We start from the raw sequence: 15,240 nt of genomic DNA, 5'->3' as shown, positions 1-15,240 counted from the left end.
TCAAAAATGCTTGCAACTGCTGCCTATTTTTAAGATGAACTGCCAAGATAACTAGTGTGTGTGCGCTGTAGACTGTCTGGGTGCTGCGCTGCCTTTTTGTTCAACATCACGTTATTAACTAACATTTAGAAAATCTATTTTTGACATTTGTGAATCGATGCAGAATCGTCCACGTCTGCATCGTGATGCATCTAATAATCTTCTCCCCACCCCCACCCCCTAGTAATTAGCAAGCAGATTTAAATTTAATATAGTCAAATTTGGTTGGTCTAGTCCAAATAGTCTCTGAGTACCTGAGACAAACGAAAAAAGTGTTGCAACCATCCCCAGTCTCCCCTACTTTAGTAAATATATTTGGTTATATGAGTTACTTTCCACCACTGGAGAGGGACCATTAAGGATTTGCTTTCTACCAGTTGTGACTCTGTGGTTAAAATGGGGGAGTAGGTAGAGATGGAGAAAAAGGTGACATATCCTTTATGAAAGAGTAGAAATCTGAATGTCAATAGCAGTAGTTAGTTTTCCAAGGCAGGCCCTGAGATATAAAAAAAAAGATTAAAAAGAGAGACAGTGTTGAAATCTGCTTAGCTTCAAAGACGTCAAGTAATAATAGAACAATGAACATCTGGGCTTTGAATTATTCAGGTTTCAAACTAATCACAGCAGGACAGCAGCAGGATTTCCTTGAACCTCGGAGTTCACTACCTGAGGATTTGTCATGGATCACTACTACAGTAAGTGTGTGTGACAAATTACTGAATAATGCTTCTATCCTGCCACCCAGTGTTAGCATGGAGAACAGCATGATCTTATTCTTTTTATTAAAAAAAAAAAAAATCACCACAATTTAGAAACGTCACTTTTATTTCACAAGTTTCCACAGTTGGCTTGAGTCCCCTCCCCCCTTCCCCACCTCCCTTTTAACCCTCCTGTGCCTGGTTTCACAACTGACATCACAAATAAAAGAAATCAGCTGAAGAAAAGTCAGGTTGACATGAGATGAAACTATGTACACACGCACAAAGCTTTGGATGCAGAGTAAAGATGCTTACAGTGATTTGGGAGACATTAGCAGATTGTCAGCAACAGTATGAAAGTAGTCGAGTGAGGATTCGAGTGTTACAGCAGTCCCTTGGTTTTTCCACTAATGGCTGAGTTTTCAAAAAATAATAACTTGGGTCCTCCATAACCAATGACTCAAAAGGCAAAGTACCACATCCTTTCATTCAGCACACCCACAGAGAACATCTTGTAGAAAACACTAGAAAACAGACACCACATAGAGAGAGTCACAGTCGCTGTCTGATCACAGCTCGTCCTTGCCGTTCTGAGAGTCTGAGTCGGGAGTTTTAGCTTTTTTGGAATCCTTTTTGACAGCTCCTTTCGCTGTCTTTTTTGCAGCTGATTTTGCATCCTTTTTGTCTACCTGCTTGGCTTGTGTTTTGACCGTCTGCTTTCCATCTGTTTTAGCAGCAGGTTTCACTTTGTCTGTCTTGGCTTTTGCTTGGTCTCCAGCTTTGGCCTTTGCTTTGGGAGCGGCTTTGGCTTTAGTGGCTTTAGTGGCTTTAGTGCCTGTTGTTGTTCCGCTGGCGGTTTTCGCCTCCGCTTTGTCCGTCTTCGTCTCCGCTTTGTCCGTCTTCGTGTCGGCTGCTTTGTCATCCTGCGAGTCGGCCGGTACGTCCTGCTTCTGCTCTGTCGGTTTATCGTCTTGTTTATTATCTGCTTTCCCCTGGTCGGCCTGCGGGGGAGGCTCCGGTGTTGCCGACCGGGGTTCTGAGCTATCTGTTTTGCTGAACTCTGCATTCACGGGGGTAGAAAACATATTCAGCATATCCTCAGCTTGGATTCTCTCCTGCAGAACAAAAGGAAATAGTAGAGAAAAAAAGAGAAAGCAAAATGACCCAATTAGGAATCAAAATACCAGGATCAGAGACGAACAAAAGCTCTAATGACACTAGATCAGTTATGCAGAATGGAGGTTCTTTCATTTTAGTTTATATTTCTGTATGTATCCCCAGAAAACTAGTTATGCAGCATTAACAGTTTCATTTTCCTCAAATATCTGCTGACAGTCAAAAAGTAAAACACCATTATCTACACCTGTGTTTATTGAACAATTACCAGGCCTAATACTACTCTTATTCTACATAGATGGTCTGTACCTTTTCCTCGTGAGCAGGATCCAGGGTGAACCACAGCGCTACAGCACACCTCTGACCCTTGGTGACAGCTCTGACGCCGTGAGGGTTTTCTTTTCCCGCTCCAAACCCGACCACGCGGCCGCACTGTGGACGCACCTCAGCCTGGGGGAGTCCGAGAATACAGTATATAATGTGCCATATCAGACAATTTCATAGCTTTAAATGTACAACTGTTGTACTGACGCGGGCTGTGAGTGCGGATGAAAGCATGGCTGAATATTTACCGTGACAGTTTTTGCATCCAACTCTGTGAAAATGAAATCTCCTCCTTCAAAGTCGTCGTTTAGATAAAGGATGGCACTGGAGGGGGAGACACATCGGGATGTTATGGAGCTGCTTGTCATCAACACACTCTGTAACCACTGTAGTGTGTGTGTGTGTGTGTGTGCGCTCACCTGTAGTCTCTGTGTGTGTATGCAGGAGGCTCTTTTATGCACTCGTTAAGCTCAGACACCAGCAGACAGTTGTCCACGTGAACAGGGTGACTCAGGTCCTCACGGTCCTTCTTCTCTGAATAACCAGCAGTACAGAGAGAGGACGAACATTTCAGGCTGTGATCACACTCATCTGATCTCATTTTAGTCAAACTAAAGGGATTTATTACAGCTGCACTAATCAATATATTTTATATTTACAGCAGATCTAATAATAATGTGTAATGTGAAAGGTGTCACTTTTATTAACAAACCCACAGAGAATTATCACCCTTTGTGTTTGAAGCTTTTTAGTGTCTTTTAGCTCATTGTTTTTGTTTTCTGAGAGATTATGTACTTTTCAGTTTGGTGTGGCGGAGAGCTCTAAATACTACAATACCCATGAGCCTCTGCAGCTTATTTAGAAGAAGCTAGTCAGAGCTGTGCATCAGAGTTATAGTTGTTTTGTTTGTTGTTGCAGTTGCTAAATTCATCCAAAACTAACTGAGAATCTGAGAGTGGATTCATTTAAGCTGCTAATTGTATTATACACAGAATTTTAAGCTCTGATTTTAAACTGTGATTGAATGATTTTTATCGAAATGCACCTTGGGAGTCGTAGTTAACTTCTTTTTATGTACACAGACTTGCACCTTTGACTTTTTATCAAAGAACTGGATATTTTCTTATGGAATTGTTGATCTTTTGTACTTATAATTCAACCAGGAGAAGTTCATGCCGATCCAAGTCATAGAAGAGCTCCAAGTCACGTAAGATTGTCTATGAGAAAAATAAGTGGGACTTTTACTCCCCAAACCAGCAGTGCCCTAAATAGCTCCTCCCACTCTATTAACATACAGTGTCCTATTTTAACCATGCAAGTGCAACAACAAACGCAAAGTGGTAGGTCTTAGTCGCACAGACTATATATGGGCGTCTCCATGTGCACCTGCTATTTTGGTTCATGTATGTGCAGCAGCGCAACTTGTAAAAAAAACTGAGTGAAGGTGAATACAGATCATGGATGTATAAAGACAACTGGATACAGCGTGGAAGGCAGGGCTCCGTTCATTCCTATGAAAGTTGCTCAGTGGTGCATGAAGCAAAAAAAGTTTAACTTCCGGGTATAAAATTACCCAGATCTTCCGGGATCATTGGGCCCATAGAGCATGCGCACTAGTGACTTTTGCTGGCCGAGCCGGCTACGTCCAGTTTAGCCCTCCGCTAACTGGAATGGGGATAAAACAATTCAATGTGCAGCTCTTCTAGACTGTCGGAATGTGATCAGACCGAATGGATCAAATTCTGATAGTGAGACGAGTCATTTTGCGGGGGTTGTGATGCTCAAAAAAAATTATCTGCTGATTTACAGACGTGTCTTTCACAATGTAAGTCTATGGGAAAAAGTATTTTTGGGCCCAATAGCATCACATGACGTTGTAATTACACAGTTGGCCACTGTGTCAAATTGGCTTCACAGCCCGGCGCTGTTCCTGGAGGCTTGATATAAATCAACAGGTGTAGTGATTATTAAATACTAGTCACATCACTGCTCTCATAGCTCTGAAACAGCTGAGCCAATCACAGTTTAATGTGATAACGACGGCTCAATAAAAGGAAAGCTGTTCATCAGGAAAAGACAGTTCAGAGCGCCACGACATGAACACACATCACCACAAATCTGCAGCCAAAGAAGTAGTAGTTTTTTTCATCAGTTAGTTACTATAATAACGATAGAAATAAAAAATAAAAAAATGTATTTGCTATTTCAGCAATGATTGTAACCTATCTCACCCTGTACATGGTTGCATAGTTTAGTTTGACCAAATTTCAACTAAAGTACAACTTTGTCTTTGCACCGCTTCATTTGAATGAACCTTCCACCTGTCTGCGCCTCTCCTCCCACCTGTGCACCGTGCACTCTGTCACCAAAATAACTCACAAACACGCAAAGCGAGTTTCAAGGTCAGGAAAATACCAAACAGTCGGAGCGCTGCTTGCGCTGGTCGTTGCACCTCCATGAAGATACAGCCCACGATTTTCCATAAATGATGCACTCCTCTCTGAGCCAATCCCTAACATGTCATGTGCTGTATGAAAACCTCTTTCACTGAGTTTTTACTCAGTTGTCCTTTCTAAATGTCTCTTCTGTGTGCTCACAAGCCCGGAGACTCACTCACAGTGTCTTTCTGTCAGCATCTCTGCCTTGTGTGCTCTCAGGTTTGCCTGCATGCTTGCTCAACAGTTTTGTTACAATGTTCCACAAGTCCCAATTAGAAAAGTAGAGTGAGTCATTTCTGATGTTGGTTGTTTTTTTCTTTGTGTGATAATAATTTCTCTACAAAATATCATTCATGTGCTGGCTACAGATCTTTTTCTGTGTTCAAAATGTCCTATTGCACACTCAGGAATGAGGCACAACTACAACTACATAATAGTGAGCTGACTCTGACGTGTCAATAGCAACAGTCACTTAGTCTCATGTCTAATGAAGTATTTAGAGTCATTTGCCATGCCAGACTTACAGAAAACAAACCATCTCTCAGAAACAAAGTTGAAATATTTAGAAGCTATAGTGAATTATCCAGTAGACTAGTATGTTGCTGTGTTGTAGAACATTGAGGTTATTATCAGAGACAACTTTCATACCCTGTTGTATGCTCTTTGTCTGACTAGACACAGCTGCATCCTCTTTATCCAATCATCTTTTCATTGTATTTATGTATTCATTATTATAATACCAGCATCGTGTCACTGTCTGACTTACCATCGATGGCGGAGCGACAGACCAGGTGGGAGTAGGAGAAGTAGAGCGGAGTTTCCAAACGGAAGTGCGACACCAAAACCTTCCTCACCTTCTCGCTTAGGTTGAAGAACAAACGAGCGCTCTTCAGCGGAACCTTCCCCTCCTGTCCCAGCTGTGGGAGGAGGAAACGGGATTCAACAGCAGGTACAGGATTAAAGCAATGTAGGTAATATGTGTGTAGCTGGCTATTTACTAAGCAGCAGAAATACAGACCTTGACAGCCTTCAGGACAGTGACTCCCTGGAACATCTCACTGGGGGAGTGGGGGGAAGGACGCCCCCTGTAGCCATCACCTTTCAGAGCAGCAGTCTGGGAAATATGCACAACATCAACACTCTGACATGATGGGCTGAGACACACAATGGAAAACCCAACAGAGGCAGGACACAAACAGACATGAGAGAGTTCCTTTGTGTAGAGAGGTATTTGTGTATTTTTAATATTTCTATTCATATGATGGTTTAATTACCTGTCCTGTCCGTTCTGCTGCAATACCAAAGTAAGTTCCTAACGTTTGTTGTAAGTGCAGTAAAGTGAACTCACTAAGTTGTGAGCGACTCCATTCTTTAGATAACTCACATTGGAGAGGTGCTGCAGCTCCCTGCAGTCATCGTCAGTGATCACCCCATCCAGCAGCACCCGCTGAGAGCCGTTCAGCTGGGCGGACGTCATGGTCACCTTGATGTCATCATATGTTGGAGCGCCACCTAGAGGAGAAAGGTCACAGTCAAGACTTAAACACACAATACCAGCCAAGGATATTAAAAGTTTGGCTGCGGAAGACGTAATTTTGACTTTGCTTGGAGGTCGTGTTCTTTTTTTTTTTTTTTTTAAATCAATACTGTAATCTAGTTGGATGGTGAAAAGACGCTTCATTTTCATTTGTTATAAATGGATTTTTAAGTCAATCATGTGGACGTTTGGATTATTTCAAACTTTTAGGGAGAAGTATTCACCTTCCTGTGGTGCAATGATCTTGGTCAAGTCTGAAGAGTCCTTCTTCTTCTCCTCAACCAGGGTTTCAATCTCTTTCATCAGGTTTCCTATTTCCTCCGTGATCCTCGCTGCAGCCTCTTTCTCCGCCCTGAGACGCAACGAGGATAAAATGACGGATTAACATCACTTTAACCACAAATTTATACACACACTGCACAAACGTCTGTGTGTCTGTGTGTGTGTGTGTGTGTGTGTGTGTGTGTGTGTGGAATCTTACTTCTGCTTTTCTCTCAGTTTCTTAGGCATGACATCTTCAGGAGTCCACGTGTCCTGGATACAAAATGATGTGGCGTTAATTCAAATGTCCTCCATTTATTTTTCAGCACGGCATGAAATGAGAAGAAGGTGATGGATAACAAATGGTTTATTCACTCACTGGATCTACAAAGGTGATTCCAAAGGCTTCATATCCAAAGTACAGCAGCTCTTTCTCCAGCATGGACTGCCGAATATAATCTTTCACCACCTGGGAGTTCAAAACAAAGCATTTGTTTTACTTTAATTGTTGAAATTCCTGCAAAAAAAAGTATATTCAGAAGGTACAAAATAAAGGTGCCAAGCTTTAAGTTGAGGTTAATGCTAAAAAACATTGAATTAATCTCCTCATCATCTGTCTTATTAAAAACCTAAACCAACAATGTGTAGTTTTTCTCTCAATAAGTTCCAACTTTCCCAGTCTGTTTGTGGCTCTCAGCCTCAAGCCCACTGGTTCCTACTGAAATTTTAGGAAATGTTAAAGATTCCCTCCAGACATTTCTTTGTTTATAAAATACTGTCTGATATGTTTTTTTCTACAAAAAAAAGTTAAATTAGCACAATAAAATCCTTCAAATGACACCCACTCCTTCTCCCTCATTGAAAAATCCAGAATCTTTGAATATGCAAATATTTTTCATCTCAAAAGTTTAAGTGCTGGACACAAAATGACTCTTACTTCACACAGAGAAGCTCAGACATCTGAGAGAAGGAAACAATAAGCTAAACATGTTTTTTTTAGGAGGGGTGGAGGGGTGTAAGTGATTTCTAAAACAGCTGGCCACTGTAGTTTTAAGTTAATGTTACCCAGCAGGAGTATACAGTGCATTTGTTGGGGACTATTTTCAGCTGTGGATTAATACACATTTGCTGCTCTAGTGAGTAATTACATGGTAATGAAGGAAGACTTGTTAATGGGATCAATTTAGTTGGTTCTGATTTTTTTCATGAGATTCCTTGACAATAAAACAACATCGCCAGACTTGTTCTTGAAGTATCAGGTCTCTACCAGTCAAGCTCAGTGTGATGTTAAGTTATTTTAGAACATTAATAATAAAGGTAGAATTGAATTAATGTAAAGGAAAATATGAAAATGCAGCATTATGGATTATTAAAGGATATGTCTGGTGCTATTTTATATTTCTCCTACATATCATTACTAATTATTTTGTTAGGTAAACATTAGCATCCAGCATTAACATATTTCTTTGTGATGGACTACTTCTGAAACCAAATCTACCCCTTTGAAGAATATATCCAAAGCTGAACACAAGCTGGGGAGCGAGTTCACTAGTGAAAGCCAGAAATCTAAGCACCCCGGGACAGAATCACTTAGTCATTAGTATTGATCAACAACCCTGTTAAGCTGCAGTAAATGCTGTATAATATGGACATTAAAAGTCTTATTTATTGCACCATTTAAACGCAGCAAATGTTGAAGCGCTTTAGATTACCATCAGTGCTTTTTTAATGCTGTTTTTGTACATTTGAGTGCTTTTTTTTCCTCTCACTGCTAATTCACTGCTAATCTTTCTGCACTCACAGTGAGGTTGTTTGGATGGAAGCCTTTACTAAAGAGGTTCGACCTACTGTACCTGTCTGGCTGATATGGTTTCTGCCTTGTCTTCCCCCAACACGGCAGAATAATAAGCCAGGTTCTGCTTCATCACTTGGTCATTAGGGTGGAACAACAGGAAGGTCTTGGCACACTCGATGGCCTGCTCATACTTCTCACCTGGAGTCAGGAGACAGAAGCAGGAGGGTGAAGAGTAGGGATAAAGTCTGAAACAGCTATTCTAAAGAAAGAGTTGCATTATGGAACCAGAGTACCCCTTTAATGAAAGGAAGAGTTTCAAGACTCCCCGCAGGGATCATTTCAAACGCTTTCTCTCTTGTATACTTCAAAGGAGCTGCCATGAAACTCACCCTTTTACTATTTTGGAAACCCCCTCTTTAATAAGCCTCTTTATTCTGATGTCACACTAAAAATCGCAGTCTGCATAATTTCTTTCTTAACTTGGTCACTGAGCGAGTGATTTACTCAAATTTACTTGAAACTAGGTTTAAACAGGCCACAAGAGGAGTGATTATCCATATTACTACTATAGTCATACAACTGTCAGGCTCTGATTATCTTCAAAATAAATATATTGAAATCCACTATGTTTAGATGTGATTTTTAGCTTCTTTCAAATTAAAATTAGAGAAACAGAAAAAATTGGGTAATCCCTGTAGAATCGATGGAATAGATTTGATCTTTTTCTTTGATGGTGTCATGGTTTGGAAACCAATCTTTAAAGAACAGAAACTCTCTGAATCAAATTGTTAAAAGGTCTTGTAGGCTGATCGGCGTCTGTGTACACCAGAAAGTTACAGTGGATAACCAGCTCGGTTTTAAATGACGACTCTCATCCTTCACACAGTGAATTCCAGCTTCTTCCCTCAGGACATACAGGCTTATAGTCCCAACAAAACGGCATAAAAATAGCTTTGTTGCAGCAGTCATCACTCAGATGAACAAGACGTAGCAACATTGCACAGATGCTATAGAAGCAACGCTTATTTATTTATTTTTACCTACATTTTACCTTATCTATTTTAATAGCTATTTATATTAGTGATTTTTATTGTTATTTATCCCTTTTTAAGTCCTAATTATTGGAGCCTTATATCTGTCTACTGTCTGTGCTGTTTGTAAAACGTGTGTCGAGGTGGATTCCTCGTCTACTGCAAACCAAATCTACCTACTGGTACAAATAAAGTAACTTGAACCTGAACCTGGAAAAATTCTTTTTGGTGGTTTATGGCTCCGAAAGAGAAAATGCAGAAATCAAATCTGACTGGAGGTATTACTGGGCGTTTTGGTGTTTTTCTTAAATACTTTGAACTCCAGGCTTTTTTTGCTCAGTTCTCATTCCCTTTACTTACAGGCTTACATGTCATTGCCGGACATGCCATATATTATTTTTAGAATAAGTTGGGCTACTCAGAAATGCCAGTTTCAAGTTGCATGTGAGTTGTACTACACATGATTTTAGAGCAGGGTTTTGAGAAAAGTTGTTGTTGTGCCATTTAGTTCATCACAAGGATGTATAAAGGAGAGTGTCAGTGTTCCAGGGACATAAGAACCATGTTGATGAGACATTTTAAGCCTTAATAATGTCATAAAAAAACAATAATGCAAACCGAAAAAAGTATAATATATTAATAACAATATGAAGATGTAGTGGGCTACACCTGGGTCCTGTTTCTTTAGCCTATATTTGTTTAAAGTTCGGGAGACTGTCACCATGAAAAGTCCTGCTGAATGAACTATTAGCACTTCCTGTTTGCACTGTGACCATGAACGTACAGACAACTCTCACTGGATCACTTTGATACTGCAGAAAACTCAAAACATGATGATTAGAAGGCAACATCTGCAGGTGAGGAGCATCTTTTTAAAAATTGACTTCAAAGCTAATTTATGGGTGTTAATCTGTCACCAGGATGTCAGAGATTCCTGGGATTTTTTATAACCCCCAAAAATGTCTGAATCTGAATCTAACAACATGTATATCATGTCTGTGCGTTCTGGTATCATCGGATCCAAAGGGTTAACTGTGATACGGGAGGAACCTCCTTCACATCAGAGGAGAAAATTGGTAATTTCTTTTTTTTTCATAAGGCCAACATTTTTCAGCAAGCTATATCTGACCCTATGCATAATCAGCGATGCCGTAAATCACTGCAGATTTAGGGATTAACTGCATTATGATCAGGGGCATTAGCTAAAGCCATGTACACCACAGAGTACAGGCTGTGAGACTCACTGTTGTAGTAGGAGAACTGCAGGTAGTTGAACTGCGCGGGGAGGTAGTCCTCAAAGGGCTTGTCTCTTCCAGCAGTTGAAGCCAGCTCCACAGAGCAGTGCTGCTTACAGTTCAGTACCTGCATGTAGTGATCTGACACACACACACAAACACATTTACACAAAGGAATAAGATCATCGAATTTCCAATTTTCATACATCTTTTTGGCACAATAACCACGGATGTACTGTGTCACCTGTCATGGTCTGGAACAGGTCGGCACTGTATTCCATGTAGTTGTATCCGTCATAGTTGTAGGATCCCTCGCACAGCGCTCTGCACTCCTTATCGGCCTTGAAGTGCTCATCTAAAGCCGCTTCGAAGTGTTCAGCCGCCAGACCGAAAGAATCGTCGCTGTAGTAACTCTTCCCCTTCAGGAACTCAGCCTGAGGAGAGAGCAAGTGGACACCCTGTTAGATAGTTTCAATCCCTTTTATAAAAGCAATGTTAGGAGTGCAATGTGATATTCTATTTGACATGTTATTGGCTCTCTAACAGCAGTAACAGAAAAGCTTTGACACTAGATGCTTAAAACAATTTGTCTGGGTTGAGTTTTACTTTTAGAGCATAAAGGTTTTATATAGTGATTACCCCACAGGAAAAACACAGGGATGTCACAGTCAGAAAATGTTACCGCACTAAACGGATCATGTGATAAAATGTCAATTTCTGAAATAAACGGAACAATAAAATAACTCAAATGTGAGGAAAACAATTTAGACTCGAAGGCTTTCCTAAGAAGACTAAGAGGTCAAAGAAGTTTGCACTCACCATATGTGGCCTGGCCTCCAGATCTTTGAAGTCTTCCTCCTTTACTCCTGCCATCATCCTGTAGTAGTCCAGGTTCTGTTTCATCTCCATGTGATCCGGGTTGGCCTGGAAGAACGTGTTGGCTGCTGCCACCGCCTTGTCCAGCATATTTATCTGAAAACACATAGAAGCTCAACTCATCCTGTCTAGACTGAAGGTGTGTTAATCAGATCACCTGGGAGGAAAAACTACAGACTAATTCACTATGACAGGATTGTTCACTGCTGCACTGTGATATTTTATAATGTGTTTGCTTCTATGTGCTTCTCAAACTGGGTTTAGTCTATCCTAACCTCAAGGTAAAGCAGCGTCCATTGATTGTTTGGCTACTGACATTTTATCATATTATAAAGATCTTATGATTAACATGTTAGCCAACTTATAATTTATTTACACAGTAGACACACAGCAACATTAGCACTAATTGTGAAGTAGTGTTTCTGTCCAACTGGCTAATTTTAGTCCAATATTCACTCTCTTTTAGCTCTGTTTTTGCTCTCTACCAACTCCTGAGAAAAATATCTGACCCTCTAGCTGCTAAATGCTCCACTAAGTTATTAACTTTATCTGTTTGCTGTTTGGTGCTGGGCAGATAGGTAGTGTACGAACTTTTCAGCTGAAATCAGCTGTGGCTAAAAAGCTACGCTACTGAACCAAAACTGTAACGTTGATTGCCATAAAATCAAAACATTGAGCCTGAAAATCATTAAAAAGCTCTGTAGAGTTCAGGGGAACTGCAGAATTTCATGATATTTCTTTGTGGGTTTGTTAATATGAGTGACATCTTTTTACAATTACACATAGTCATTTGAACCATCGCTAAAAATATTGATTAGTGCAGCTTTAATAAACAGGGCTGACAGGAACAAGCTGTCATTCTGAATCTTTCTCTAACTGACCAACCTCTCATCAGTTTGGTTTTAAATCACTCCTTACTTCAAAATAATCAGCTGTGTTGTTGCTAGTAACTAATGTTAAAGAGGAAATCTGTAGCTTGTAGGCTCTTTTCTGGTGACCTGTAGGAATTGGAGCAACTTATTTCTAACTAACCACGGAAACTCCCACCCATAATGGCCTGTAATTAAAATAACAACATGTCATTTTCACAAAAGAGGCCAATAAAATATTTAAAGCTGCATCATGTGATTCAGTAAGACTGATGATAAAGAGCTTTTGTCCCCCAACACCTGGTGTCAGACTTCTGAAAGTCATAAATTTAAGCTTAATGGCTGAATCATAACTAGTTAACAACTCTGTCATACTGAAAATGTGTCCGTTGTCATTTTGTACTGTGAGGTCTGAATTCTGAATGTTTCAAAATTCATAGGAATTGTTATAGAAATACATAAAAATACATTATCAAGGCTGATTAAACTTCTGCACTATTTTTTTCATTATTCTGCTGCTTTAAAAAGTCTTACTTCCTAGTAAACCCACAAAAAAAAGAAAATTGTGGATATAAAAGTTGTTCAGTTGACAAAAATAGTTGAATGTTTAAGCTGATAAAACATCTACCTATCTTGACCAATCTTTTACAGATAAAAGCACTCTTGTCTAGCAAGTACGAGTTTATTGTGAGCATTTGAAAGCAGCATTTAGGCCTTTAAACAGCTGTATCCAAAAAAGTCTACGTCCTAACGTCAGACTCCTCAGAGGCTGACTCCACCTTAAGACGTGGCATGGTTGTCTTGGTTTTGAGGGGGTTGGGACATTTACAGTAGTCAACTACATCCTAACTCTGATGGAAAGCCTGAATGAATGTAAACTAAAGCCAGTGAAAGCGTTTCATAATGTATGGCCTGCATGTTTACATGCAGCTGCAATGGAAAAACATTATCTCTGATGCATTTTATTAAAGAACAGCAGTGATTTCAGTCAAGGCTTCATACTTATACTTTGGAGCTTTATACCTTAAAGTAGGCGACTTGTAAGTAATTATAAGGGGTCCTTTTCTTGAATTCCAACTCCACTTCTGCAGTGACTTGATGCATAGTTGGTGTCCCAAGTTTCTCAGTTTCACAGGAGTTGACACAATCCGCCCGTTTCAGGATTTTCTGGAAGAAGCCCAGGTCTTCCACAGACCCGGCCCCCGGTATCGGGACTCCCAAGCCGGCCAGAGGCTCGCCGAAAGCGGTGTGGTTGGCGCAGTTGAGCCGGCATTGAGCCTTAACCTTGCGGACTGTAGCTTTGTTCCTGAGCGCCTTCTCCATATTCAGGATAACAGTGAGCCAGTCGCTTTTATAGTAGGCTTCCACGGCCGTGTCGAAGAGGAAATCAAAGGGCTCCAAAACGACGTGGTTGTTCAAGTTAGTGTCGGACGTGCACAGCGGCAACAAAAGGCTCAGAAAGGGAAGCGCATAACGGAGCTCCATGATGCGGAAAGTCAGCGCTCTGCGGCGGGATACGAGCCTGGACCAGAGACCGAGGGGCCGGACCGGCACAGAGAGGATGTGTAACTTCTGTCCCCGGCAGTAACTTGTCTGGAGGTGGGGTTTGAATAGTTGAGCCCCCGGTAGCACCCCCCTCTCCCCACCGCCCCCTTCCACACACACAGACGCAGAAATCATAACGCTATAGGACGGTCCCATTGTGAACCTACAATGTACAAAACAAATCATTTCTAGTTAATCGAAAACCCCATAAAACCATCTGAGAAAAATCTACAGTATCATCATCATCATCATCATCATCATCATCATCATCATCACTGCCTCCAAACCCCATTTGCTTTACACTTCAAAGTGGATTCAACATTAAAAATAAATAAATAAAATAGTTGTCACCTAATTTATGGAAATTTATTAAGACAACATTGAACCAGTGAAAACGAAAAATGTAAGAGTACATTTTGCACTGTATTTTAATGTTATGATGGGCTTTTTATTTTCTTTATATGACAAAATATTAAGTTAGACTCATTTGATATAATAAGAAACGTATCAACGTACGTATGTGATAAAGACCAACTTATTTTGTAAGAACAAGAAATGTTTTTGTTCTGTGGAGGAAAATGATTTAACCTGCACGTGTTCAAGCTGTTGGTCTGCAACATTAAGTGTCTTCATCAAGTCTCATCATTCATCAGGTCTCTGAACTCTGTTAGAGGGATGAACAGCATTTATTTAAGATATTGCCTCATTTGGTGTTTTTGATGATGGTGATGGAGAGCGCTGTCTAACAAGTTGCTCCAAAATCTTCCACAGCTGTATAGTTGGTTTGAAGTCTGGTGACGATGAAGACCAAAGAACACAATTAACATTTTAATACTCATCACAGTGAGCCCTGGCAGAATGTCATTGTGTTTTACTGAATCATGTAGGTGTCACTGTCAGTTTGTCTGATGTTCTTATGTCTCCTTGTTTACCTTTAAGTGAATATTTTTCCTCCTTAAAACAACATGACAATTTCTTGTCATAATAACATAATTAACTTATTTAGTTTTATCTACCTTGTTAAGTTCCATGTTATGACAAAATAAGTTGGTATGTAGTATTGTTATGACAAATGTGTCGCAATGAAAGCATCTTGTTAATAATAGTAAAACAAATTCTCTCATAATAGAGAAACTGTGCAGATTTATTTTCTCATAATGGCAGCAATTTATAATAGAGCTTACTCAGATCACCCAAAAATGAAAAAAAAAAACGCGCAAGAAATACTTATATAAAGAGAAAATATCTACTATTACCATCACTTTTTGAGAAGAAAACTTGTGTAAGTGTGCACCCAGTGAATCATGGGAGAAATAGTATTTAGTAGGAGGAACCAGACAGACAGTCAAAAAGCAATAACACTGCAGCAGTTCAAGGCGTTACATGTAGTATACCCTAACGTACACCTCGGTGGTTTTATGGTTGGTTTGAAGCTGCTTATGTGAAAGACATATCACAGCTACTGTTTAATGTGGT

At 40.2% G+C, this 15,240-nt stretch overlaps 1 protein-coding gene and 1 long non-coding RNA gene across 2 annotated transcripts; one reads left to right on the top strand and one right to left on the bottom strand.

Annotated features, from left to right (window-relative positions):
* Nucleotides 1–846: 846 nt before the first annotated feature.
* p3h1 (prolyl 3-hydroxylase 1) lies at nucleotides 847–14,969 on the bottom strand. The gene is made up of 15 exons (XM_042406204.1): nucleotides 13,243–14,969; nucleotides 11,294–11,446; nucleotides 10,719–10,908; nucleotides 10,484–10,615; nucleotides 8,267–8,406; nucleotides 6,793–6,882; nucleotides 6,634–6,686; nucleotides 6,377–6,504; nucleotides 6,000–6,127; nucleotides 5,634–5,729; nucleotides 5,382–5,532; nucleotides 2,597–2,711; nucleotides 2,426–2,501; nucleotides 2,163–2,303; nucleotides 847–1,852 (listed from the first exon to the last, which is right to left on the bottom strand). Exons 1-15 carry the CDS (start codon nucleotides 13,948–13,950, stop codon nucleotides 1,307–1,309), a joined length of 2,847 nt encoding a protein of 948 aa, XP_042262138.1. The 5' UTR covers nucleotides 13,951–14,969; the 3' UTR covers nucleotides 847–1,306.
* LOC121893970 lies at nucleotides 5,643–6,825 on the top strand. The gene is made up of 3 exons (XR_006095456.1): nucleotides 5,643–5,842; nucleotides 5,991–6,140; nucleotides 6,740–6,825. It is a non-coding gene; the product is annotated as an uncharacterized LOC121893970 (long non-coding RNA).
* Nucleotides 14,970–15,240: the final 271 nt, after the last annotated feature.

The sequence above is a fragment of the Thunnus maccoyii genome, chromosome 3, assembly GCF_910596095.1.
Source record: "Thunnus maccoyii chromosome 3, fThuMac1.1, whole genome shotgun sequence".
Taxonomy (NCBI): Eukaryota; Metazoa; Chordata; class Actinopteri; order Scombriformes; family Scombridae; genus Thunnus; species Thunnus maccoyii.
Note: the sequence above shows the minus strand (reverse complement) of the source record. Positions and strands in the feature narration are given on the sequence as shown.